Here is a 27,244-nt window from a genome sequence, read left to right as displayed (position 1 = left end):
CTATAGAGGCCTTTTGGTGCCCCACCGGCATTGTCACCTCTGAAAGACTCTGCTGCTCAGGGAATTTTGAGTGCAGCCGGAAAAAGCCAAGTAGTCAGGGATCCAACTCAATTTCTTCACTTGGGTCGAGGGGAGTCTGGCACTGGATGGGGTTGGTGACCAGAGTCAATAGTGGAACGGATAAGGGTGAGTTCCTGCAGAGTTCCCCATCCTTTCCGTATGAGGAGTGAACGTCTCACAGGGTCCATGCTTCTCAGCTCTATTAGCAATCATCACACCACGATCCATGGTAGACATAGATGTCTGCTGAGAAACAGATCCCTTTAAAGGTGCCTGGTCTTGCCATAACAGCCAGAGTTGCTGAAACAATTGGGTCTTCTCCTTCCTGTGATGTCTGCGTGCAGCTCATGGAGAACTATACCCCTAGCTGGTGTGGTCTGCAGATTTCTGGTGCTACCATAGTGCCACCTGACACCAAGAGCCAATCAGAGCCTGGTGTCCCAGTTCCATGAAAATACCCTAACCTGGATCTGGGCCTCCCTCAGACCATGGGCTCAGGCAGAAGTTCAATCCACCCACTGAGCTACACTCTCAATCAGGGAGGATCCATTCCCCTGCACCTGGGCTCTGGAATTCAGTCTCAAGTTCCACAGCTGATTTTGGGCGTCTCTTGATCTCGCCCAAGTCATGGAAAAGTGGAGAACGGGTAGTCTCCTGATCAGGGTGCGGTCAATGAGGCTATGGTCATTTGTAGGGGTATATGCTCCTGCCTGCTGATGTGCTCAGAGAAAGGGGGAAAACCTGGATCGTGCTGACTAGGCAGGTGCAGGACATAGTGTCCCCTGAGTCCTGGTGTGAACCAGGAACTCCAGAAGTGTGCCAGTTAAGCTTGGAAGGACAAGAACCACCCAAAAGCACCCTTGGGCGCCTTCTTAGGGGCACACCCTTCCACCATGCTTCTCAAAACCTAGAAGCGCCAGCAGCCATCACATAGGATTCTCACTTTTGTATTAGGCAAAACATTTACTTTGTTTATACCTGGCCACCCAGGTGTTGGGGTGGCTATGGAGACTCCCGCCTCTCCATAGCTCAGGTGTTGGTTGCTCCTCCCACCGCAGTGAGGTCCGTAATGGTGCCGGATTGAGAAACGCAGAGAAAGGGTGAATACAGTACTGCCCCGAATGTCCTGAGACGAATCTCGAGGTGTCGAGTGCTGAGTAATTCCCGGGGGGAGCTTGGTGGCAACAACGGGGATGGTCTAAATACTCCTTTGGACTCTGCTGGGATGCCACTGAGGGCCGCACCGAGTGCTGCTGCGGTTCCCGAGTGCCGAGGAATGGTCGTGGAGCGTGCTGGTGGCTGCTGGCAAGGATCTCTGGCGGTGCATTTTTCTCCCGTGAAGTAAGAGCGCGATGAATGCTGTGCTCTAAGGCGGGGGAACGAGGCTGTCCAAATGAAGTAAGCAACGGTAAAAGGATGGCACAGATGCTTTTTTTTGTGTGTGAAACTGGAAGCAGCTAAATTGGAGTGCTGAAAGGCAAGGCGCTGTGGCTCTTCTAACCGGTGAAGTAAATGTGAAGTAAGGAGCAATGTTATAGGATATTACTGGATTTCCTCTGTGAATCAAGGCTTATTGCACGTACTGTAAGTCTGCTGTGCTCTTGTCTTCTGCTCCTTATTCCGGAAAATGAACAATTTATAAAAGGTTTTGAAGTTAAAAAAAGGGGAAAAATAAAGTTAGAGCTGCAAAAAAAACAAACTGTAAAATCAGCAAACAAGTCTTACATTGTAAAAGGGCTCAGTAAGTCAATTTGTCAAAAACAGCCAAAAACAGCAAAGGGAAAGGCACAGATATTCCCCATGGAAAATTGTTTAGCACTGAACTGAAGTTAATGCAGCAAGGGGAGCCGAAACATCTGTTCTGGAGGGTTTGCATCGGATGTTTTAAGGTTAAAGCGCTAGACTAAAATTATAAGGAAGGACAAAAGTAATTATGACAGCGGATGGTAGGATTTGCCTAATTTTCGGGAAGCTGAAATTTGAAACCAGGGGCTGGCTGAAGTATAAATCCAGCAGAACGAGAGAAGAAAAGAAGGGGAAAAACTTTTTTTGCAGAGATAAAAGCGGGGAAAAAAAAACAGTCTAGCCTCTAGCAAATTTTGTGACTTGTTTTCTGGAAGAAGCTCAGACTCAGGATACTTGCCACGCACCCCCAGGACTTAAGGAAACTAAAGTAAGATGGGGAAACATTTGAAACACGCAAATGCAGTAGCTAAAGTAGAGGCAGTGACTGGGAAGAAAGCAAAAAAAGTTGAATTCAAGCAAAAGGGTCAGTATCTCTGGTCAAGGCATCCAATCCAGTAAATCTCTCAGGCTTGAATTCAAGTTTTGAGAGCTCCGCAGAAGATCTGTCCAAGCCACAGTCCGAGTAACACCTAGAAGGCGATAACCCCAGTCTCATAATGAAAGGACCTAACGATGCAGCGAAGGGGCAGACTGCTGAATCTACACCAGGGACAGCAAAATTGGAGCTGAAGAATTATAAAGAGTTTCCACTGTTCATAAAAAAAACTACTCAGCCTTTAGTCGCTCAAGATTTGTCACACTTAAATGCAGGCGCGGCAGTAACACCAGAAGAAGAAGTAGAAGAAGCAGCAGCAATTAATTCTTTGGAGATGTTACACATATCTCCACCTCCCGAGGGACGGTTCAAAATTCGATACCTATAGTGTCCACTCACTTGGGGGATGGATGCCCGTCGCATCCCCAAGCAAGCCCACTTGCTCCATTGCTCCACCCTCTGCTCCTTGATCGATCCTCATCCGCTGACATTCTAAAACAGAAACTACACAGCTGGCCGCAGTCTCCAGAAAAATCTCAGGAAATTTCTCGAGCACTAACAGAGTGGGGTCCGGAATCGTCAGGCCAAATAGCTAGCCCGCAGAACAAAAAACTACAAGATGATTCGGAATTTTTAACCAGCGGGGCTAACACGCAACAGTTTGAAATTAAAACTTTACTTAATCTTCTACTGGATGAGATTAGGAATATGAAAAAATATCAGGAAACTGAGATTGCTGCTTTTCACCTCTGTCTGGAAAAAATTGAAGAATCAGTCGCAGGTATCCCTGCAAGAATTCAGTAAGCTGAATCAAGGATAGCCCACCTGGAGGACCAGATGGATTCCGTGTTCCAGAAAATTAATGCGGAGGCGGAAGACAAAATTGTCCTCGAGAAGAAACTCGAAGAATTGGAAAATCATTCACGTCGCTCTAATTTTCGGATCGTTGGAATACCCAGGGGGATGGAGGGTACTAACACTATTCTGTGGGTGGAGTCATTTATCAAACAGAAAGTGCTTCCGGATTTCACAGGAGACTTAACGCTAACTAGGGCACATCGGGTTCCTGCCCACTCCATTCCCAATTCCATGTTTCCTCGTACAATTCTGACTAACTTTGCGGATTCTAGAGGGAAAGAGAATATTTTGACTAAAGCAATTCAGCAGAGACAGTTTACTATCAACGAGGGAACTAAATGTAGGATCTTTCCAGATATGTCCGCGGTGGCGGCTCGCAGACGTAAAGAGTTTGTGAAGCTCCTATATCTATTTAAAGCACAGGGAGCTCAGGCATCTTTGGACAACAATCCAAACTCAGGGTGTTGGCTAAAGGGAAATTTCATATGTTCTCGCGTATTGAGGAGGCAAGGATTTATTGAAAGAGATTTCCACTGTAAAATGAATTACTGGTTATTATTGTTTTCTTTTTCTTCTTTATGATTATTAGGTCTTCACTGCTGTGTGGGGGGAGATCACTCAGGGTGCTGGGATAGGGCACCCCATAGTGTGGAAGGGAGGGGACAAATGTAGTTTGCGGGGCTTGCAGGGTTGACCACATTTTTGGGGGGGTTTCATTGGGTTGGTGGTAGGTGGGCTGGGTAGTATAGTAGCAAAACATGAACAGGAAATATGTGTAAAAGCAAATAATGAACAGGAAATATATAAACTATTTAGAATTAGGCTGAAAAGGACAAAAAAAATCCAGAGATTGATCTTGAGACGAAATGAGGGAGAAAATTAGATGAGCTGGGTTCAAAATTGCAGGATATAAAAATTGTAACATGTAATGTGAATGGATTACTTAACCCGCGGAAAAGTGCTGCTCTTTTAAACTGGATAACGTCTCTCTCTCCCGAGATTGTATTTTTGCACGAAACGCATCATAGGACTGATACCCCAAAAATATCACTTCCCAAGAAGTATCAATAGGCATACTTCTCATCTGCTAATTTAGCAGTTCAGGGAGTAGGGGTTTTATTATCTAATACTTTAGATTGGCAGGTTAAGGATATTCGTCGTGATGGGAAGGGCAGATGGCTTTGGGTGAAAGTAAAGCTGCAGGAAACAGTTTTGAATTTGGTTAACTAATACGGTCCTATTGAGGATGATACTGCAGCACTAGCCCAAATCTATCAATTAGTAGTACCATTGGAAGGTATATTAATTTTGGGAGGTAATTTTAACTTTATTCAGAATTTGGCCCTTGATACATCAAATAAAGCAAAACGCCAACTAAAGCCCAATACCGCAAATTAATAAATAGGCTCTCTATGATTTCTCACTACTAGATCCTTGGAGACTAGGGCATCCTAGTCTCTTACAATTTACTTGCTATTCGGCAAGATTTAGATCAGCCTCCTGTTTGGATTATTTTCTAGTAGATAAGTTGGTTGCCAATGGCCCGACAGAAATATTGGCCAATTCTTTTTCAGATCACTCATTAGTTTCATTCACTTTGAAATTAGGAAGCGCTATAAGAAAGAGATCAAGATGGCAGTTTGATAAATCCCTACTGCAAAATATGAATTGGTTGACAGAAGCCAGAGGGTTTATTAAGGAATTTTTCCAGTTTACTTTAAATACGACTCCTTTGTTTACGATATGAGAGGCATTTAAAGCCACCTTTTGAGACCAGGTCATATCATATAAGGCAAAAATAGGTAATATTCAGAAACAAAAGATTTTGGCATTGCAGACGGCCGTAGAAAAAGCTAGACTAATTGTAGTTTTAACGGATACACCACTGCCTATTATAAAAGTGCAAGAGTTAGATAGAGCCAAGGAGAAGTTGAAGGATTTTTTTCTACTAGAGGAGATTACAGGTAGTATGGCCTATCAGCAGAAGCTCTACGAGGAAAGCCAGCAGATGGGTAGATTTCTGGCTTGGTCTACTAAATGTCGAAAAGCTGCTCAGGTAATTACCCAAATTAAAAATCCATCAAATATATGCAGAAACTCAAGTAATTGATGAGCTAGCATTGAGGAGTTATTTCGAAGAACTAGAACTACCCTTAGTATCACAACAGCTTTCTGAGACATTTAAATGCCCAAATAGGAATTATGGAGGTTCAAAACTGTTTAAATAGTATGCTCAATACCAAGGTTTGTGGTGGAGATGGGATCCCGCTGGAAGTATATAAGGCATTTCAAGAAGAATTGCTCCCTTTTTTAACAACATTGTTTAATTAAATTAAAGAATCTATAGACATCCCAAAAAGTTTTAAAGAATCAGTATTGATAATTTTCCTAAAAAAATATAAAGATGCCTCCGATCCTAGCTCTTATCACCCTATCAGTCTGACAAACACAGTTTATATAAACTGCTCATGAAATTTTTTGCAAAAAGGATAGATAAATTTTAACATTCATTGTGATTCCTTTGGATATTCCATCTTCCATTCAGTTAAAACTATTTTCCTTAAATTATACTAGCATGCTCACGAAAGTCCAAAAGCTATTAGACAAATGATCTATGCTCTCACTATCATTAATAGGGATGATCTCTATGGTCAAAATGTCGGTGCTTCCTTTATTTTTTTTTATTTTTGAAAATCCCGAATGTATATTTCAAAGAGCTAGATCAAATAATCAGGAAGTTTGTATGGAATAAAAAAACATCCCCAGGTTAAAATTGCTACATTACAATTAGATGTAACATCAGGAGGCTTAGCACTTCCACATTTTCCTACGTATTACCAGGCTTCTTTAGCTAACTTACTCTCTCAACTCGGTGAGGAAAAGTCAGTTTTTGATAATTTTCTGCTAACTCATATGCTGAAGGAAAGTGCTATAACACTCCCCGGTTTTCTATGTTTGACAAAACTTCAGAAGAAAACAAGGTACAAGGTGATACTGATTTTGGCAGAAAGAACTCAGTTATTTTTTAAATCTCGAAATATCCCTATATTTCATGCATATACGCCTATACAGGATTGTGAAGCAGAAGGTCTCATACTGTCAAGAGGGCTTTATAAGGTATGGCAAGAGCTAGGTTTTCTCCAGTTAGGGAATTTTTATAATCATGAAACGGTTTGACTCCGAGCCAGTATACCAACTAACGGCCTCTTTCTTAGCTTCTTACAGCTAGTTAATTTTCTTAAAATCAATTATTCTATGATTGGTGAAATGGCACGTCAAATCACTAAGCAGATGTTGAATAAAATGGTGGTGGTTGGCTGTTGGTATCGGCTGCTTCATCAAAAGGCCCATTCTGATGAGATCTTGACAAAAGAACTTCAAAAAATCTATTTGGAGACTGGCTGTAAGTTTAATGTCAAAGAATGGAAACAGCTTAGTGAGTTAGCAAATAAAGCATTTAGAGGCGTAACTATAAGAGAATGAATTTTTTATCTAGATGGTTATTATATTATACACCCGAAAGACTATCCAAAATGTTTCAAACAAGCCCGAATCAATGTTTTCGATGTAACAAAAATGGTAATGGTGGCTGGGTGCATGCATTCTTTGAATGTAATGATTTGCAGCACTTCTGGAAGGCGATTTTTGCCGAGATGTCTCAGATGTTGTCCTTGCCAATTGAGCCATCAGCTATGTTGGTGTTATTTGGCTCATCAGGTGAAGTGAAGTGTTTCACAAAACATCAGCAATATTTTATATTTAATTTCTATTGCAGTCACTAGGTCACTTGTCCTTCAAAACTGGAGAACCAATAAACAACCTAGTATTGAACACTGGTTTAATAAAATGTCCAGGACCTGTAGATTAGAAGAGGCCTATGCCAAATGAATAGGAGCAACTGTAAGATTCAGAGGTATTTGTAAAACATTTTCTTTTAATGAGCTTGCGTACGAAAGATGATTACAGGATATAGGTGAATCTTGCTATAAGTACAATGCACTTTCCGTATTACAGGGTCCGCTCGTGCCATTCAAAAACTTTCTGCACATGACACTTTTCAAGCGATTGAATGAATGAATGAATGAATGAAATGAGTTTTATAAAGCGCACGTAGCTGCCCTGGGGCGTCCAAGCGCTGAGAATACCAACTGAGGCTAAGATTGCTTGAGGGAAGAATATCTAACCTAACTACTAATTAATAAACAAAAGCGTTTTCAGCTGTTTACGGAAAGAACTAAGGTCGGGGATGGATCTTAGATGTTGGGGAAGAGCATTCCACAATTTGGCCACATTAAAGGAAAAGGAGCGACCTCCCGATCTTGATTTCTTTATTTTCGGGACAATGGCCAGATTGGCAAAGGCTGAGCGCAGATGTCTGACAGGCTGATAAGGTGTAATAAGGGGAAAATTAATTGCTGGGCCTGAGGACCAAAAGGCCTGATGTGCAATGCAAAGTGATTTGAAATTAACTCTTTCCCTAACGGGAAGCCAATGCAGTCTCCTTAGGCCGGACTTTACTGATGATCTGCGGGGGATTTGTAGAAGAGTCCGTGCTGCGCAATTCTGTATCAACTGCAGTTTGCGTAGAGTGAAATCGGGAGCTCCCAGATATAAAGCATTCCCGAAGTCCAACCGTGATTGGATCATGCCCAGAACCACGGTCTTTCTTGCTTCGAAAGGGAGTAGAGGAAGGACCTTCCTGATGACTCTAAGAATGCCGAAACAGATAGCAGATAGTCTTATTGCCTGCTGATCAAATGACAGGGACCTATCCAGCCAGACACCAAGGCTCTTAATGGTATCTTTAGGCACAGGGGCCGGTCCTAAACTGGATGGCCAAAGAGTATCAATGGAAGAAGGAGCGTGACGACCAAGGAGCATGAGCTCAGTTTTGTCTCCGTTGAGTTTGAGACAAGACTTGGTCATCCAACTCTTAACCATGTCCAGACAGCCTGCAAGATCCGCACACACTAAGGATCCCCCTTCCTGTGCCAGAGAGACCACCAGCTGAGTATCGTCCGCGTAGGTAATGATCTTAATGCCATACGGATGGACGATCTCAGCTAGTGGCCTCATGTAGACGTTAAATAACGTCGGGCTCAATGATGATCCCTGCGGGACTCCACATCCCAGAGGCTTACTGGTGGAGGTGACATTGCCCTCATATACCTGGAAGGATCTCTCATTCAGGTAGGACCTGAGCCACTCCAAGGCCTTGTCAGATATTCCGGTGTCCAGGAGACGTTGTAAGAGGATATCGTGATTGACGGTATCAAATGCCGCGCTCAGATCGAGGAGGATTACTGCCACCGATCCTCCCCGATCTAAGATCCTCCTGGACTCCTCTGTTACAGCCAATAGTGCAGTTTCGGTCCCATGCTTGGGTCGGAAGCCTGTCTGGAAGGGATCGAGCAGCTGGTTTTGTTCGAGAAAGGTTGTTAATAGGCCGTTTATATATTTCTCCAAGATTTTGGCTGCCCATGGCAGCAAAGAGATCGGGTGAAAGTTGTTAAGATTCTTGGTGTCCAAATTAGGTTTTTTAACAAGAGCTCTCACCATGGCCTGTTTCCAGGCCACTGGGACTGTGCTGGTAGAGATCGAGGTGTTTAATACAGCTAACAGTGTGGGAAGGATGGTCTGAGTGGCAGAGACTAAAATGTGTGGAGGTGCTGGGTCCCTAGGGGAACCTGATTTCACCTGATGCATGAGGGAGGTGAGATGGTCCACATCCATCTGGGGAAATTCCGCCAGCACTGGAAGGCAGTTGGATATGTTTTCTTGTAGGGGACAAATAGATGTCTCCTTCAAAGTAGTCTGCTCTGAGGGTGGAAAGGAGGAGTAAATGAGATTTATTTTCTGGAAGAAAAAATTGCCCAAATCTTCACAGCGGAGCTGAGAATTTTCATCAATAAGTGGAGGCGTTGGGAGGTTAATAAGACTTTTTACAATCCTATAAATCTCCTTGGAGTTGGAGCTAGCCTCTGCGATTTTGTGTGAGTAATATAAGGATTGCGCGCTCTTTATGTCTTTTTTATATACTCTAATCGCCTCTCTAGAGATGGTTTTGTCTGCTCCAGCGTATCCTAATCGCCATTTTCGTTCCAGTCTCTTACAGTGGCACTTTTTCATCCGTAAATCATTCGAATACCAAGGAGCTGAAATCCTAGATCTTTTTAAGACAATTTTCTTCATAGGGAGCGTAGCATTTAGAGAGTTGTTTATCCATTCGTTAAACATTTCATTGGCCAGAGATGGAGTCTGACCAACTGAGGGAATTGAGATTTGTAATTCCTGAGTCCACAGAACCAGCGGAATTTTTGACCAATTGCGTGTTTCTCGCACTGTAGGTGCGAGGGACGGAGACTTATCAGTTTTCCATAGGAATGGAATTAAAACATGGTCTGTCCAGGGGAGTGCTATAGGGGGACATACTTTCAAGTTGGGACAGTTGCTAAACACCGGATCCAACAAATGACCTTTGGTGTGCGTGGGGGATGGAACCAGCTGGGACAACTGTAAAGCAGAAAAATCCCCAATTAATTTGTTAGCGATGGAGTCATCAGGTTCATCGAAATGAATGTTGAAATCGCCTAATAACGTAAAGTTGGAGGGTGAACAGGCTAGGTCAGCGACCAGCGAGGGCAGAGATTCGTGAAACTGTTTGGCTGGGCCCGGAGGGCGATATATAAGTGCACCAGAAAAACTTGTATTAGGAGAAAATTCCAAGGAAAAAGTCAAGCTTTCGCAGTCCACGAAGGGATTCGGGGTGCAGCGACAGGTAAAACAGTCTCTGAAAATGATTGCCAAACCACCCCCTCTATCCTTCACGCGGTCCTGTCTCACAATTTGGTAACCCTGACCCAGGGTTTGAATTAACTCCGGGTCGGATTGCGAGGTTAGCCATGTCTCGGTGAGAAAAAGAACATCAGGTTTTCTCTCCTCGAGTAGCAATGATAGTTCTGTACAGTGTCTAGGCAAAGATCTACAGTTTAAAAGGGACATTCTGAACAATTGTTGCCTGTGAGTGAGGGGCTTGGAAGTATATCTGCTGCTAGATTTGTATGCACTTTACTCTTCTGCACATTGCACTTTTTTTACGTGATTAGAGGGATAGCCGTTGTAAGAATTGTATGCACTTTAATCAAGCAAGAATGCTTTCTACTCGGGTTTTGGTATTTTTTAGATTGGAGTGTATGCAATGTAGAAATTATAGGGAATTTCTATATCTTTTAGCGGTATCATAATGTGGACCATTTGGAACCATGTTTTAAAATCATTCGGATAAGATGTATTATGTATTTACTATAGAGTGAGTCTTATAGCTATTATTAAGTGTGATTGTATAATCATGTTGTTTTGGTCTAATTTGTAGCTTGTCATTATTTATGCACTATATCTGATGTCATATAACTTGACTGTTTACTCTTGTTTTCGTGTATCTTCCTGTTCAAATAAAAAAAAAATGTTTTAAAGTTTATACCTGGCCATCCATCATGGCTAATTTCTCTAAAAGTTCTCCTGCATCACACTGATGACTCCTCCATAACAAAATGTATCTCATTTCCTGGATGTCTTTGGAAGCTGACTGTCTCAGGTATACTAAATCCTTTCTAAAGTGGAATAGGACTACTAGCCTGATTGGGTCATTATGAACTTCACATTTGACTATTTGAGCATTGACTATTTGTGGTCCGTCGGCTAGACTGCCGACTTTGGTGCTGGAAACCAGGGTTCGAGCCTCGGGGTCGCGACAACATCCTGTGATTCTGGGCAAATCACTTAATCTCCCCATGCCTGAATGTGTAATGTAAATACGGTGCTCATGTAAAGCGCTCCAATACTTTCGGGTCGAGTTTGCGCTATATAAATATGCAACAAAAAAAACAAAAAAAGCAAAATGTACCTACTCTCACCTACTCCTCGGGCTTCTGGTTAGAGATGTAAATGTCGAAATAGCGTTCGCGCTTGCAGCAGGGCTAGTTTTCTTTTGCGCATCCTGTTCCTTTCAGCATCCCTGATAGCGAGGAGTCTTGGCATAACCTACCATTTAAATGTGTGAATCTGAAAACATTTCATACCCTTTTTTCACACTTAGAAATCCAATCTGCAAGCAGGTATAAAACGGAAATTCCCTATTTGACGGTACATAGGGAATTTTCTACAGTGAAGATTTGCATACTGGCATATTATGCTTGGGTCCTAAATCTTTACTTCATAGTATTTGCATTTTCTCATCTTTTTTAATGTTTGAAAATACTGAAATTGTTTGGGAAAGGAACATGACAATGTTTTATAGTGTGAGAGAAGGGATTAGGGTCTTGAAGGGCCAAGGTCTGGAGTGGGGATGGAGCTTTGAGTCCATCATCATCTGGCTAACTGGAGGGAGTCTGGGGCTAGGGAGAGGATACAGAGCTAACAGCCCAGCACTGTCTGAGATACCTTCCTATTCTGTCCATCACCATTACTGTACCAGCCAATAAACCAGCTATCACCAAATGAACAAATAAGGCATAACTGAAGTGGTCTGTCACATATTGCTGGTCAATTGGAGAACTTTAAACTACCCCACCACTGCAGGTCCCAAATATTTAGACACTGAGGAAGCTTCTTTACATCTCACAGTAACGCTCTGATATGTGATGATAATAATAATGTCCATACCAGCATATCTCTCCACTTCTCTTGATCTCCACGCATGCCAGCTCAGGCCCACAACTATACACAAAGATTCTGATCGTACAACACAATGCAGTTTCCAGTTAGGCAGACTATAATCAGAAGAAATATCATAACGAGACCAGCAAAGCTGCTCAAAGCTGCCAGCACACTGAAAAACTATGTACTGTTTGTCTGTATCTCTCACACCTTAACCACCACGCTGCGTCCTATACCATGATAAACCCACCTCGGTGGTGGTCATCACTGATGACATGAAAATTTTTCCCACATAGGATCACAAAACAAAAACAACAAATTTTCCACCCACACACCCTCCACTGTGCAGCATGCTGCCCATGTAGGTAAGTGCTTCAGTGCCCAACGTGGGGGTTATATATTGTTTATAAATACTGTAATGCAATACAATACAATAAAATACAATACACTACACTATCCAAAAAACAAAATACAAAGGCTTCCACTGATTGATGTTGTTTATGGAGAGACTCCACACAATTACCTTGAAACCTGATTCCTGCACAGGCTTCCAGCGCACTGTGTGCACAATGTGGACTATAAGCTCTTCTCTGGGTCTGCCTAGCATCCAAAGCAGGGCGAGATGACTGACTAGGTATTTGGAAGCAAGACTAGACCTCTTACCAAGCATGTTGTAGGCTCTCTTGGTGGTGTACTGGCGCTTCATCTTCAGGGGGTGGATGATGCCTTGGTACCGTTCAACAGCAATGCAAGTCATGGTGAGCGTGCTGGCCACAACTGCTGTCGTCTGAATGAAGGGAACCATCTTGCATACGAAGGGGCCTGCAAAAGAGCAAGACACAAGCAAACAAAGGGCAGAGTTATGGTTTCCATAAAAGCTAGAACCTATAAACAGCAGTTTAAAACGCACACACTGATTACTTCCTGGTTCTTCTCGTTACGCAATGATTTCTCTCCTTCCAAAGAAAAGTGTAAACTGTTTGAGGTTGACCACCTAAATACAGACAGAAATCTAGTTATTTTCTCTAAAATAAATATAACTTTTGAACTCTTCCCACTCGAAAGAGTCCAGCATTAAATTTGTGTTTGCTCTTCCCCTCTCCATTGAACGATTACCCTTAATAAGGTGAGCCCCTCTCTTAGACTTTCTACCCAAGGCCTATTGATCAGAAAGCCTAATGAATCAATGGAGTGGAGGAGCAAAGAAGAGTTAATATAAGAGGTGACATCGTAACAAGAAGTGACTCAGTGTTATTCAGATTAGTAAGAAGCTTTCATTCCTTGCCCACATTTATATAAAATACAAAAGATGAAGTCTTTCAACCACACACCATGTCATATGGCACTAGTGTTCTTATTCAACGGACAGTTACGTCAACTCACAACGTCACCCCAGGTTGCGGTTTGAACCTGGTCTTCTATTGGAAGATAATTTTAACGCCGTGCTTGATAATATGCCCCTTAGTGCGGCACAGGGGTGACAGAAGTCTATGTGGCTGCAAAACAAATGTTTTACCTGGAAACATCAACATGTCGCTCATGAGGCCACCATATATAAGGCAGATCGCCCAAAATGGACAACGGGAGATCCAACCTAACCAGATTCTGTGGCACTGAAATGGAGGGAGGGTTTCTCAACACTGTGGGCTAAATCGAATTGCTGGAATAATGATATGGGCACCCCCGAAGAAAGAAGTTCAAGGAAAGTAATCGCCAATCACTTAAGCCACATTAAAAAACTGCAGGTACGACTCTTCCATCTTCCAAGAAAAGAACATGAACCAACAGGAAGAGTAGTACATTTTCTTGATCAAGGTGAAAAGTGAAATCCAACTTTGGGGGGAACAAAGGGCAAACATGTTGGCGTATCAGTATGGGAAACAAGTAATGGAGCATCGATCTCCACATATCTAGAAGCAGGGGTCCAAACAAGGTGATCACATGTACACTTCAGTGCAAAATGTTGAAGGGGGTCAAGTGTTAAAATCTAACTGCATCAGCTATACCTAGAAATCTGAGTGTCTTGTTCTCCAGTTCACGGCCCTGATGAGCAAGTATTGTATTGAATTATAATGGTATTTATATAGCACTTCCCAAACCGCTTGCAAGGCAAAACACGGCCAGTGAGCGCAGACAGGGGAGCTAAAGCACACAAAGGCAACTAGTGGTCACATTTAGGGTCATCAACTAGACTCGGGTCTCAAAAACAGTTAATGACCAAGTACATGATGAGTAACCACTGGATGAACATTAAAACAGAGACACAAAGTAGGGAAAGTGTAGAAACATCCTATATGTTCTAGTTCATGTATACAAAATTAGATCTCTTTCTACATGCATTGCCCAAAAATGAAGAAAGACAGAGGTCATTTTGGTGGTCCACCAACCACACAAGACAGACTTTTTTTAATTTTTATGGTGAACACCAATGTCACAGATTCTTCTGAGATTAAAAAAAACCCATAGTACCTCAGAAATAGTTCTGAAGTTTCTTCCTACATTAGGATTTCCAACTTTTTGGGGATTCATAATGAATCCCAGGAGTACTCCGGGAAATCTCTAAGGGCCTGCTTAGGAGTCAGTCAGAGAGGTATCCCTGAGTCGGATACTTCTCTGCCTTTTTATGACTGGGGTGATGTTTACCCATCCAGTACTCTTTGGTGTGGGAAAACCGGACTCAATGTTACCAGCTGGAAATTCTGGCTGATAAAATCACAGGGGGCTGGCTATCCTGCCACTCTACTCTGACCTTTTCTACAGCAAGGTAGGAACATTCAATACTCCACCTGGCCAGAACAAATCTTCCCTTTACCTTACCTACTCTCCCAACATTCCTCCCTACACCGTTGCTGCATGCAGATCACAAATCCCATTAACGACCTTTTAGAAATGGGATTTCTGGTTGGCTAGGGCTTGCGTCTAAGCCAGGCAGAACCCACCACTCTAGTCAGGGCAAAGGAGTTACACGTTGAAGATAACCCCTGCTCACCCCCTTGGTAGCTTGGCACGAGCAGTCAGGCTTATCTCAGAGGCAATGTGTAAAGCGTTTGCGCAACACAAACACACAGCAGCAACACACTAGGCACACCACAAAAGAAACTTCACACAAGGTTATATAAAAATAGCCTTTGTATTATCCAAAACACATTAGAATCATAATCACACAATATACACTGTGCCAACTGGCACTGGCAATATTTACAGGGGATTATATACATATGACAGGGCCAATCGGGCCACTGTCAGAACCTTTAGAAAGAACTAGTAGAACATATAAAACACAACCAGTGACTACTGGTAAAATATTGTACTTGGCATCATATATAGCAATATAAAACACCTTCAGCATAAACTCATAAGCATAATCACAGTATGCAACCTCTGTAGGCATAAAACACATTATGCAATAGGCATCATAAGCATAAACATATTATGCTATAACTCACAATTAGGAGGGCACCTTAGTGACACTCCCCAGGTGCATACATCACCTTTGGGCCTTGCGCCCTATCGCCACCATAAAGTGAAACCCAGGCCAACTGGCCTTTCTAGGGGGCCCAATGCCCTTTGTCCAGAATGTCAGGGCATAAGGTAGGCCCTCTGGCTGCCAATGCAGCAAAAGCAAAGTGTGAAATGCGCTAGGGCAAAGGAGTGTATATCACTCCTTTCTCATTTGCAGAAATCAAAAATGCCCCCTTTGTCGCAGCTGCCTGCTCTCTCTCGTGGTGCAGCTGTGGTGAACAAAATAAGTACTGGCACCACTGTGCCTGGGGGAGCCCAACTCGGGGACTCTACTCACAAAATTTCCCCCAACGTTGCAGCTACCCGTAGTCAGGGCGGTGCAGCTGTTACAAGGCCAAAGGAGCACTGGCACCAACATGTGCCAACTCGAGCCCCACTCACCGGACTCTTCTTGACTCCTCTGGTCTGCGCAGCACAAGCCCGGGAACCACAATGCCCAGTATGAGCCCCACTCACCGGGGCTCTTTGTCGACTTCGTTCCTTTTTTCGCTGTAGGCCTGCCTCCCCTTCTGCCAGGCTGGCCTGCAATAGATGGAGCCTGCGAGGCTCTGACGCCTCTTGCTTCTCCCTGGGCTCCAGACATCCTCCAGCACTGTCCAGTGTGGGGTGGGCTCCCGCCTGGATTCTTCTTCCGGTTCGAGGGAGTCAGGCCATGCCCCAAACCAGGCAATTCCACCTGACTTCCTCTCAGCCGATCTCGGCGCTGTGGCGGTGGCTCCTGGCAAATGCGGTGTGGGCTCCCGCTTGTAAATAAACACAGCAGGAGGGGTAGACTCCCTCCCCACAAGCATAAAAATGCGGGGTGGGCTCCCGCCATAAAATAACACCAATGCGGGGTAGGCTCCCGCTCGGAGGGGCACACAACAGCGGGGTGGGCTCCCGCTCTTCACTCAAAATGCGGGGTGGGCACCCGCTCCATAAATAACGGTACCGGCATGCGGGGTAGGTTACCGCTAGACAAACAAAGGCACCAGCATGCGGGGTGGGCTCCCGCTTCTCTTCCAGCAATGCGGGGGATCACCACGCCGGGATTCCCACTGACAATGTCGCAGCTCAGCGCTGCAGAGCCCTCGGGCTCCTCTTTCCCTGGCAAGGCTGGATTCCTTCTCCTTGGGGATTCCAGCAATCAAGATATGGCACTTACGAGGCGCTAGAACAGAGTTTCAGGGGTACAAGGTTGGGCCCAGGCTGGCCAGCTCACAGGGCCCTCCAGCAGGGAGGAAGTCCCTCGTGGCGGTTCCTCCTGGGGCCCAGCAACAGAAAGTCCCAAGTGCAAGGAAAGCACAACATTTTCATGGGGTCACAGCACCAATATTTATGCAGCATTTTCTTTTGTCTGCCCTTGGCACAGGGCTTGGGGGAACAGCCTGAGCTGGTTCGGGGGGATTTTGGAGCACTCTGTTTACAGGGCTCCGCTTCCCTATTGTCAGGTGGGGGCTCGTCATCAGACACCCCACAGGGGGGCGGAGCCAGCATTCACCCAGGCAGGCACAGACCTATTCAGGGTCTGGGGACTACTCATCCCACTACTCCAAATGCAGAACTCCCATTCAGCCTAGCGCTGACTCACCCTGCTCTCCCTGGAACCACACACACCTCACCAGCCCCTGTCACTCCAAAGCCAGACATGCAATCCACATCAGGCAGACAGACACATAGCACACAGAAATACCAACTTCTAGAAGTGGCAATTCTAAAATAGTGATAATCAATCTGCGCACACCATTGCGCAGCATTTATTATTACTATTCCAATCATACCAAACTTGACCACACTGCTCCTCTCATATCAGGAATTACCACTGAAACACTTATCAGGGAATCCCCAATGCATTCCTATGAGAGGGCAGCCTCACAGCAGTGAGAAACCAAATTTGGCTGTTTGTCACGACCAGGACATGTCACGCACTTAAAGTACATGTCCTACCTTTTACCTACAATACACCCTGCCCATAGGGCTAGCTAGGGCCTACCTTAGGGGTGACTGACATGTAGTAAAAGGGAGGGCACAGACTTGGCACACACTTTAGGTGCCATGTCACAATGGCAGTAACACCGTGCATAGGCCCTCCAATGGCAGAGGCCTGAGACAGGTTTGAGGAGCTACTTTGGTGGGTGGCGCAATCAGCGCTGCAAGCCCACCAGTAGCATTTAATTTACCAGCCCCGGGTATCCGAGATACCACTTTACAAGGGACTGACAGGTAAATGAAATATGCCAAACAGGTGTAGACCAATCTTTACCATATTTACCACAGAGAGCACACGCTCTTTACACTTGACAGCAGTTCTAAAGTGCCCAGAGTCCTAAAACCACCAAAACCATGTCAGAAAAGGCTAGGAGGAAGGCAAAAGGTTCAGGGAGGACCCTGCTAAAAGGGCCAAGTCCAACACCACCCCTCCCTCCACCTCCTTCCCGGGCAGAAGCCCTAGCTCCCATTTACAACCTGGTTTAGGCAGGTTGAAAATTGAGGGGAGGGGTGGGATTAAACCCTACGGAATTAGGAATTCCATGCAGTTTTGTACCCAGTAATTCCAGGTTTGCTGGTATTCCCCATTAAGTCGACTTTCACTCATATTAGGAATAAATATGTTTGGAGATACTGGTTGTTAACAGTAGTTATGGCCATGCGAGATCTCAGTACATGTTTACTCTTAACTATTAAACAGGGCCTGAGAGTTGTTGAATTCAAAGGTCACCAATACTGGGCTAAATGTACTCAAGCATATTTCTCACGGTTGTAAAGTTCATAGGAATTAATAAGGCGGAAATGCACATTTGCACAGATTCCTTTTTAATATTTTTCTCCACAGCAGAAGTATGCTGCTCTTTTTATAGACCTCTTCCCCTACACCCTAATAAAATATTGGACTGTCACCCTCAATTTCTCTCCATGGAAAGGCACTTGGTTTAACTTCAGTAGTTTTTAAACTTTATTATTATTCAGACTTGTCTTGCGATACAAACTTAGTAGTATCATAAATAGAATCAGAAAAACATACGCTGAAATAGTGCTTCAATGATTATTTGAAGTCAAATATTAGCCCTCAAGTGAGAGCTGCTATTAGATATTTCCCAAGTTTGACCAAAGATGTACGATGTGGAACTATACTGGCAGATGTTCCACTGCTGCGGCTAAACTTTTAGCCTCCAATTTTCTTCTACTTTGATTGGGAATCAGGATATGGAATTTTGAGAAGAGGTGAGTGAGCCACTGAAAGCTAGACCATGACTTGAGCCTGATACCTAGATCTGGCTCAACTAAAGGCCCTTTTGAATACTTAAGCCCAAAACAACCCTGTCCTTCATGTTGCAGCTTCCAACCAACCACTTTGTTACCTCATTACCCAAGCCTTCTTCACCACACTTGCAGCTGATGTTCTTCCCAGCATTGCGCTGTGGTATTTTTACTAATGAATGGTTATCTGAGACCAATGGAAATGCACATAAAAGGGATCTTATGCTAATGATTTTTAGATCTCAGCTACAGACAGCTTTTAGTTCCCTGTTGCTGGAGACGTATTGTATGAAATACCAAAATCTTAGTGGTCTTTGGGTCGGCCCATTGCTTATCCAGCACTACCAATTTTCCCAAATCCATGCGTGAAGGTTTGTTCCTGTCCAGGTTTTTTTCTTTGAATTCTGGGATTTATAATCTTATTTATTCCATTATAAAACAAGACTACAAATCGCAGAATTCAAAGGCTAGACTTGAGCAGCAAATCAAGCATGGACCTTAGAAACTTGGCAGTTATGCGTTTCTTTTGATGGCTTTCTTGTCAATCTCATTTGTTTGCTTCTTGTTCAGGTGCTTTCCTTCCTCTTCTTGTGTTTGTTTCTCCCCTGAAGCATAACTTCTTTATTAATATTTGCACTGAAAGATGTGTAACCATCCATAGCTCACATCGGGGAGCCAATTTTTTCTTTGTGCGCTACATGTGCATTGATGTATTTTCTTGTTCCCTCCCTCCCAGCCCTGTGTGCGGTGTGCTGCTTCCCCCTCTCACCCCTATCTGCCTGTGCTCTATGTATTGCAGCCCCCCTACCTTGTCCGTAAAAGCACAACATTAAGTTTATTTTTGTTACATTCTACTAAAGTGCACATGTTGCATGAAAGACCACGACTTGGCTGACAAAGGAAGCTTTTATTGCGCCTAGGGAGCAGGAGGTTGTTGCACTCAGCCTGCATTTGAGGCAGTAGCATTACGGCCAGTCTGCTTCCTCAGGTGCTGCTGGGCACCAAATGGCTGCAACAATAGTTCTTGGCCTGAGTCGTGTGGAAAGTAACTGGTAAACATTTTTCTTTAAATTCTGACTGTCCCTGATACAGCTGTTATGTTCTTTTAAGTATCTGCAAGTAGGTCTCTTTATATTTTATAATATATAGTAGCAGGACAAACAGTTGTGGTATACAATCACCTCACACTGTTATTTCAAAGTATTTCACAGTGCTCACTCTTCGGGTTAACCGTTTAAAAAAAAACCAATTTGACAAGATGCAAGACACAAGGGTAATGGAAAACAGTAACTATACGTAATGCTTGTATTTGAGAAGAACCTTTATCTTATAAGGCACAAAGCACATTCGAGGGAACAAAATAGAAACTTAGTTTATTTTAAAAAGGCAACACAGCGACTTCTTTCTTTTGAAGAGTCTGTATCCTAATTCTTTTCTTCTATTAATGAATCTTCATAACAATGTACATGTATAACAAGATACAGCCTATGCGTTTCGTCCCAACCTCAAGGGACTTCTTCAGGGCAAAATCTAAGTATTAGTTTATCCAATTCCTCTAAAGAGACATCGGTCACTCCAAATTCAATCAAATATATGTACTGTAAACATATGGCTCATATTAGAGACCGCATCTACAGAAACTGTGTATTCCACAGCGTTTCAATCGTGTACACAACTCTAATGTTCAAAATACCTTAATTTCTGTTTTTCGTAAACCCACCACCTCCACAACCCTTCTCATAGGAGCTGTCAAAACAAAATTGTTTCACCCGTCTGTAGAATTCTTTGCATGCACCCATGATGTCGCTCACAAAGACTACATAATGAAGTGAGAAGGGGCGTCCAGTTTGAAGCTCTTCAAACTGGACGCCCCTTCTCTCATCAATCAGATAATGTCTAACCCCTGAATAGGTGTTAACTCCGCCTTTGTGAGCAACATAACGGGTGCATACAAAGAATTCTAAAGACGGGTGAAACAATTTTGTTTTGACAGCTCCTACGAGAAGAGTTGTGGAGGTGGTGGGTTTACGAAAACCAAAAATTAAGGTATATAGAAAATTAGAGTTGTGGACATGATTGAAATGCTGTGGAGTACACAGTTTCTGTAGATGCGATCTCTGATATGAGCCATATGTTTATAGTACATCGATTTGATTGAATTTGAATTGACTGATGTCTCTTCTTTTCGAGGAATTTGATAGAAAAATACTTAGATTTGGCCCTGAAGAAGTCCCTTGAGGTTGGTACGAAACGCGTAGGCTGTACCTTGTTATACATGTACATTGTTATGAAGATTCATGAATAAAAGTAAGAATAAGGATACAGACTCTTCAAAAGAAAGAAGTTGCTGTGTTGTCTTTTTTTATAAAAAAGAAGTCTCTATTTTGTTTCCTCAAATGTGCTTTGTGACTCATGAGATAAATGTTCTTGTCAAATACAAGTATTTACGTATAGTTACTGTGCTCCTCTACCCTTGTGTCTTGCACCTTTAATTTTTATGCTGGATAGCATGTAAACTGCTTTTTACATTCTGATCAGTTTTTTGTCTGCAATTTAAAAAATAAACCTTGTTGTTTCTAAGGATGTTAAATATTGATTTTTGAGCTGCATTAAGGTATGAGTTTGCTTTTCTTCCAGCATTTTTTTTTAATGTTTTTTTCTTTTACATTTTTTTAAATTGTGATTTAGAAACAAGCATTGGCAAAGGCAATAGCCTAGCACTCACATTAAATAAAGGTAAGACTTTGCCAGTGCTTGTTCAATTTGGTTTGAAACCAAACTATAATCCATCTTTAGCCTTCCACAGGTTTGAATTATCATCCCATTGTAACTCAGTCGGCTCCACTGTCCCGGTACTCAGGGGTAATGAAAAATGCGTGATTAATGCCTGAAAGTTTGCCTATAGGGAGTTCTGCACTTCACTCCTGTTGATATGAAAGTGATTACTTCTCTTGAATCGCCCAGACCTTTTGCTGTTGAAATAGGTGCAGTCCCCCTTACAGAGAAGCCTCCCTGAAAATCGATCTTTGTTAAGCAGGCTCGGACTTGCCTATATGGCACTCTGGCAATTCTCAATGTGCTGCTCTGATCGGTGAGTGTGTGAGCCATTTGTTGGCAGTTTGTGGGCCTATTTTATGGTCTGCTGGGAAAGTTTTTACTATTGGACTACCTGCTATTAAAACAAACATTGCTTGCAGCAAGCTCTAATCCATGCATCTTCCAAACCTCACCGGGCGCTTATACAATCTGGGGCCTATTGATCAAAAAGTCACACAATGCAGCAAAATACCTTGCTGCGCTGTGTGACAGGGAAATGACAGGCATGTGTTGTATTTAATATTATACGGCAAATCTTTTCCCAGCTCTAGAGCACAATGTGCTGCCTAGTGTCAATGCAGGCACTCTTGCGCTATGATATAAGGGTGTCTGTGTTGTAAGCAGGATTGTTTTGGTGCAGGAAGGGCTGCCTCCCTGCACAAAAACAGTCCCCTGAAGCAGTTTTCTCTTTCTATGTGTGCTGCATTCTCTAGCACAAGGGAAAAAAAAACTTTCTCCTGGTTATGCCTCCCCCGGGAAGGCATTGCATTTTTGCACATTCCTAGTCTACCAGTAATGGTAAATCTGGGAATGTGCCAAATTCCATGAGTATTGCGTGGGAATACCCAAGCACCACCCATGGAATGCTTTCCTGGGGCTGAGTAACGCAATGCAACGTTTTGCGCTGCGTTGCGCTACTCCAGATTTATCAAGCCACTTAGGGCCACGCAAGGTGGCATTGCATGGCTTGATAAATCTCTCCTAATGGTTGTGTCACTTTTGCACCCCATTGCGTGACACAAAAGCAACACAACACTATGATAATTATGCACCTAAGTCTTTATAAGTTCAAAACTGCCCCAATTTCAAACAAAGGGCCAGTTTCTTGGTTCTCTAATTCACTAATGGGGCCGATTTTATTTTGGTGCCTGGGGTTATTTTCTGTTCCAGCTCGACTCTGTTGTAAGTCGGGGAAAGCAGGTGATATCAACATTAAAATTGTGCATTCTCTGCCTATCCTTAGCTTTGTAACTTTTTCCAGCAAAGCTTCTTGTGCAAACTTGATTTTACATCTAATGTGTGTATTTTCTTAATAAAACTATATTACTTTTGCTCATCTAATAATTAAACTTGAAGCATCAATCTCTGATGTTAAACAGGAAAAGAGATACTCGTCAATGGCTGAATTGTGAAATGTGAAATCAGGAAACCTAGGCTCAATCTTGGCTTCCCCGCTTGACCAAATTGGGTGATCCTAGGCAGTCAGTTTATTTCACTGTGCCTCCTTTTCCTTCATCTCCTGAGAGCAGCTTTAAATACATCAGTTTAGGCTGTGCGCTTTAAACAATACTCTCTCATGCAGAGCTTAATAGATGTTAGTGTTGCTCCATCTAACATAATATAGGGTGCACACGAGAACTCACTTACTTGCCGCTTGGCTCACTAATGACGTCGTGACTGGTGGGCTGTAGGGTGGATGAATGTTTCTGAAGTCATGTTTAGTAGCTATCACTTCTAATAATTGCCACTTAATGCAGTGAAGTAATCTATAGTTCTAAATTGAAAATCCGATGTACTAAATTGAAAAGTTTTTGAATAATAAAGAAAAAAACATTTTTGAAGTCTATGTCATATTTTTTGCTTAAGGGTTGTTGCATGATTTTCATGCTAAGTCTTTTGATGGCTTAACTGGTGCTCTGACAACCTAAACAGTTGAATCGGCGCTCTCTCGCTCTCCCTGCTAATTTGCAGGCAGACTCGCCCACCTCTCCTTACAAATCTCATGCTCTTTCAGCATCCTCAAATGATGCTTAATGCGCGCAAATACTTATGCGAATTGTTTTCACAGAATGTCAAAAAGAAACAGCAGGATTCCTGCCCGCCTGAGACAACATCAGCCATTTCCAAGACTCGCGCGTGAGGCTTAAGCAACATGCTGGAAGCTGAAAGTCATGCCAAAGCCGCTATTCTGAAGGGGGTCCATTGCCAAGAAGAGCTGGGTCGGGAGTGCACACCATTAGCAGTGGGCACAATGGGATACACAAAAGCATCTCGGGTTGGGCAGCAGCTGAGCTGAGCAGATAATGAAAGAGCCAGGGTTCTGCAGGCCTCGCTTCTCGCCTCTGCTGTCAGGGAGCAGCGGGTGGTTGACAAGACCTAGCACTGGATGCAGAGCACCATGAAAGAGGCTTGCTTGATGACTCATTTTCATTTCGCTCTGTCTTTTTTTTTCAATTGTCGCTGGCGTCATTGTCTGGGGCTGCAGCGAGAAGCATAAGGTCTATCTATAGTGGGGTCGTATGACCGAACAACGCAAGGAAATACTTCGAATTACTTTACAATGCATTTTTTAACCTGCATTTTATACAACGCACATGCTTTTACAACGGAGAGTTACGACCTGAATAAATACTTTCATCAGCCAAGAGGAGTGCTGCGTTGTTTAACTTTTACGGGATATATATATATATATATATATATATATATCTATATATATATATATTCACTGAAAAAACCATAGGTTTCAGGGGTGTTATAGTTAGCTGGACTTTTCACTTGAACAAAACCATTGAAATTCCCCCGTTATAGTTAGTTCAGCTAACTATAACTCGCGCGCCCGCAATGCACTGCTGATGACGTCACATATTACATCACTCATGACATGGTCAGTGACATCACTCATGACATCACTGATGACATCTCAAATGACATCACTGATGACATCACTGATGACATCATCCTTGTGAAAGAGTGGCAGACCTCCTCTCACCCTAATATAACCTTTGATACACACATTCAAAAATAGAGACTACAATTTTCAAAACAATGGACATACCAATACCAGTTACAACAACCTCTTCAGTAATTCTAAGATCCACATACACATCCACTCATTCACCAACAGTCCTATACAGTCACTCATACATGTACTCACTCATCATATGTACTCATACACCTATACAACCTGTTACACAATGCCACTCATCCATAGAGTTACTCACACACATAGTCACTCATGCTAATAAAGAATCAAACATACATTTACTTGCGTATACAGTTATACATACACCACCACACTTACTTCTACGGAAACTTACACATACTTAGTCTTTTAAACAATCACTTATAGAAACACATACTTATTCATACAGGAACTCTTTCAATCTCTCAATCTCACATATACTCACATATATACACCAATAGTCACATATACTAGTTTAAAACATATGTAGTTACTCATAAAGACACTATTGAGACAGTCATTCACTCACTAACACACCCATACACACACTCATTCACCCATACAGTTCTGCACACATGCTGTGTTCAACACATACAAACAGTGAGTCACTCATTCATGCACCTATGCACTACGTAATACCCCCCACCGAACCATGCAGACACTCAGACTGATACTCAAAAAACCAACTAATAACCTATATAGACACCCATGTAGCTACTCACCAACCCATGCAGCCACTTATACACAAAGTGAGAGACTGATACAGATATTTACATATTTAAACATTACTCACTAAGCCATGTATTCACTATGATACACTTAATCAGTCAGTTACAAAATCAATTTTTCAAAAACAAATCATCCATTTAGACACTTATATACCCATTTATTCTTCCATCGACCTTGAGATATACATATATAAAACATATTTAATTTTCAGAAAAACACACATTCACTGGATGATGTCATCAGTGATGTCATCAGTGATGTCATTTGAGATGTCATCAGTGATGTCATGAGTGATGTCACTGACCATGTCATGAGTGATGTAATATGTGACGTCATCAGCAGTGCATTGCGGGCGCGCGAGTTATAGTTAGCTGAACTAACTATAACGGGGGAATTTCAATGGTTTTGTACAAGTGAAAAGTCCAGCTAACTATAACACCCCTGAAACCTATGGTTTTTTCAGTGAATTTCTGAGGTTTTTTAAATGCTAATTCCTAACTATAACGTGCCTGAAACCTATGGTTTTTTCTGTGAATTTCAAAGGTTTTTTAAATGCTAATTTCTAACTATGCCTACAGAGATAGGACATGTGAAGAAAGAAGAAAAAATGCACAGAAAGAAACAAAAGAAGTGCAGAAAGAAGCAACAGAAGTCCTCAAATACGAAGATAAGTGCAGGAAGAAGGATAACGTGCAGAAAGAACAAAAAGAAGAGCAGAAAGAAGCCTTGTTGCAAAATCATCCTGTACCCTCAACTTTTTCAGACGGATACTGGTGGTAACTGAGTCTGACTAACCAGTCCTAGAGCCAGTGCTATGTTAAAAGACACTTAGAATACAGTGAAAACACCTACATACACTAGGGAACATTATGCGTTGGGGTCCCCCTGTGATTAGCATGACCTCCTCTGTAAGCCCCTAGTATATAATAGGGCATGGGGATTAAAACTACCTCTTAAAACAGGCCACAGGGCGTTTTTGCACACATTAACTCAGGCCCCGTCCCCTCCATTCACCACTGTGTAAACACGCCCTGTGTCCATTTTTAGTTGGGAGATTAAGTTCATTTGAATCCTGAGGGTCCCTAGGGTCCAACTAGCCCACTAGGTACCTCCAGTAAGTGCCACAGAGCTGCGTTGCAGAGAGGTGTAAAAAGTGGCACGGCCTGGACCACCTCTCTGCAATGCAGCTCAGTGGCGCTTACTGGAAGCACTTGGTGGGCTAGTTAGCCCCCAGGGGCCCTCAGTATTGAAGGGAAATTATATCCCCAATTTAAAACGTGCCATAGTGCGTGTTTGCACATGTCACCTCAGGCCCCGTCCCCTCCCTTCACCACTGTGTAAACGCGCCCTGTGGCTGTTCTAAGTTGAGAGATTAAGTCCCCTTGAATCCTAAGGGTCCCTAGGGTCAAACTAGACCACTAGGTACCTCCAGTAAGCGCCACAGAGCTGCGTTGCAGAGAGGTGTAAAAAGGGGCTTGGCCTCAGAACACCTGGCTGCAGCGCAGCTCCCTGGCGCATGCTGGAGATGCCTGTTGGGGGCGCGTTTGCAGAGTGCTGCACGGAGGGGGCATGGCCTCCGGCACGATGCCAGTCTTTTATTTATTTTAGTTTTTTAAGAAGGGGGGCTGTTTGGTTCCCCTTCTTATTCTAATTTATTGGCCCTGATGACCCCATCCCCCAGGGCCAGTCTCCTAATTATTATTTTTTTACCCCAATCCCCAGGGCCGGCCACTGTTTTTTATTATTTTTAAAAAATATATATTTATAGACACACCTAGGACATGCTGGACAAACCGTACGTACCTATCACCATGACGATTTGCGTGATATTCATTAAAAGGCGACTATGCATGCAATGAATCCACGTGGAATGTATATACACCACTAGTGAAGCTCTGACATGTCTGATGCCCTACCGTGCCTAATCCTGGTAGACACCCTTGTCGTTTATTTATACAAACATGGGTAGCTATTGACGGGCACATTTAATACACATGCACACCAAGCCATTCAAAGGGGATTCGACAAAAATTCGACCAAAACTATGCAAGAAACCCCCCTCACGGTTAATAAAACACACATCCACTGCCGGATGTGTAATACTTTTTATTTTACTCTCTGGA

The 27,244-nt window shown here is 43.1% G+C and overlaps 1 protein-coding gene across 1 annotated transcript in view; it reads right to left on the bottom strand.

Moving 5' to 3' along the window:
• Positions 1–27,244, bottom strand: part of LOC146784372 (pyroglutamylated RF-amide peptide receptor-like) — a 1,315,107-nt gene that overhangs the window by 204,472 nt on the left and 1,083,391 nt on the right. Inside the window, exon 2 of the mRNA XM_085634463.1 lies at positions 12,518–12,676. Coding sequence (XP_085490589.1) covers positions 12,518–12,676 — 159 coding nt within the window. The remainder of the gene's footprint in view (positions 1–12,517; positions 12,677–27,244) is intronic.

Source organism: Triturus cristatus, chromosome 11, assembly GCF_964204655.1.
Source record: "Triturus cristatus chromosome 11, aTriCri1.1, whole genome shotgun sequence".
NCBI classification, from domain to species: Eukaryota; Metazoa; Chordata; class Amphibia; order Caudata; family Salamandridae; genus Triturus; species Triturus cristatus.
This window is presented reverse-complemented; position numbering and strand designations above follow the sequence as displayed.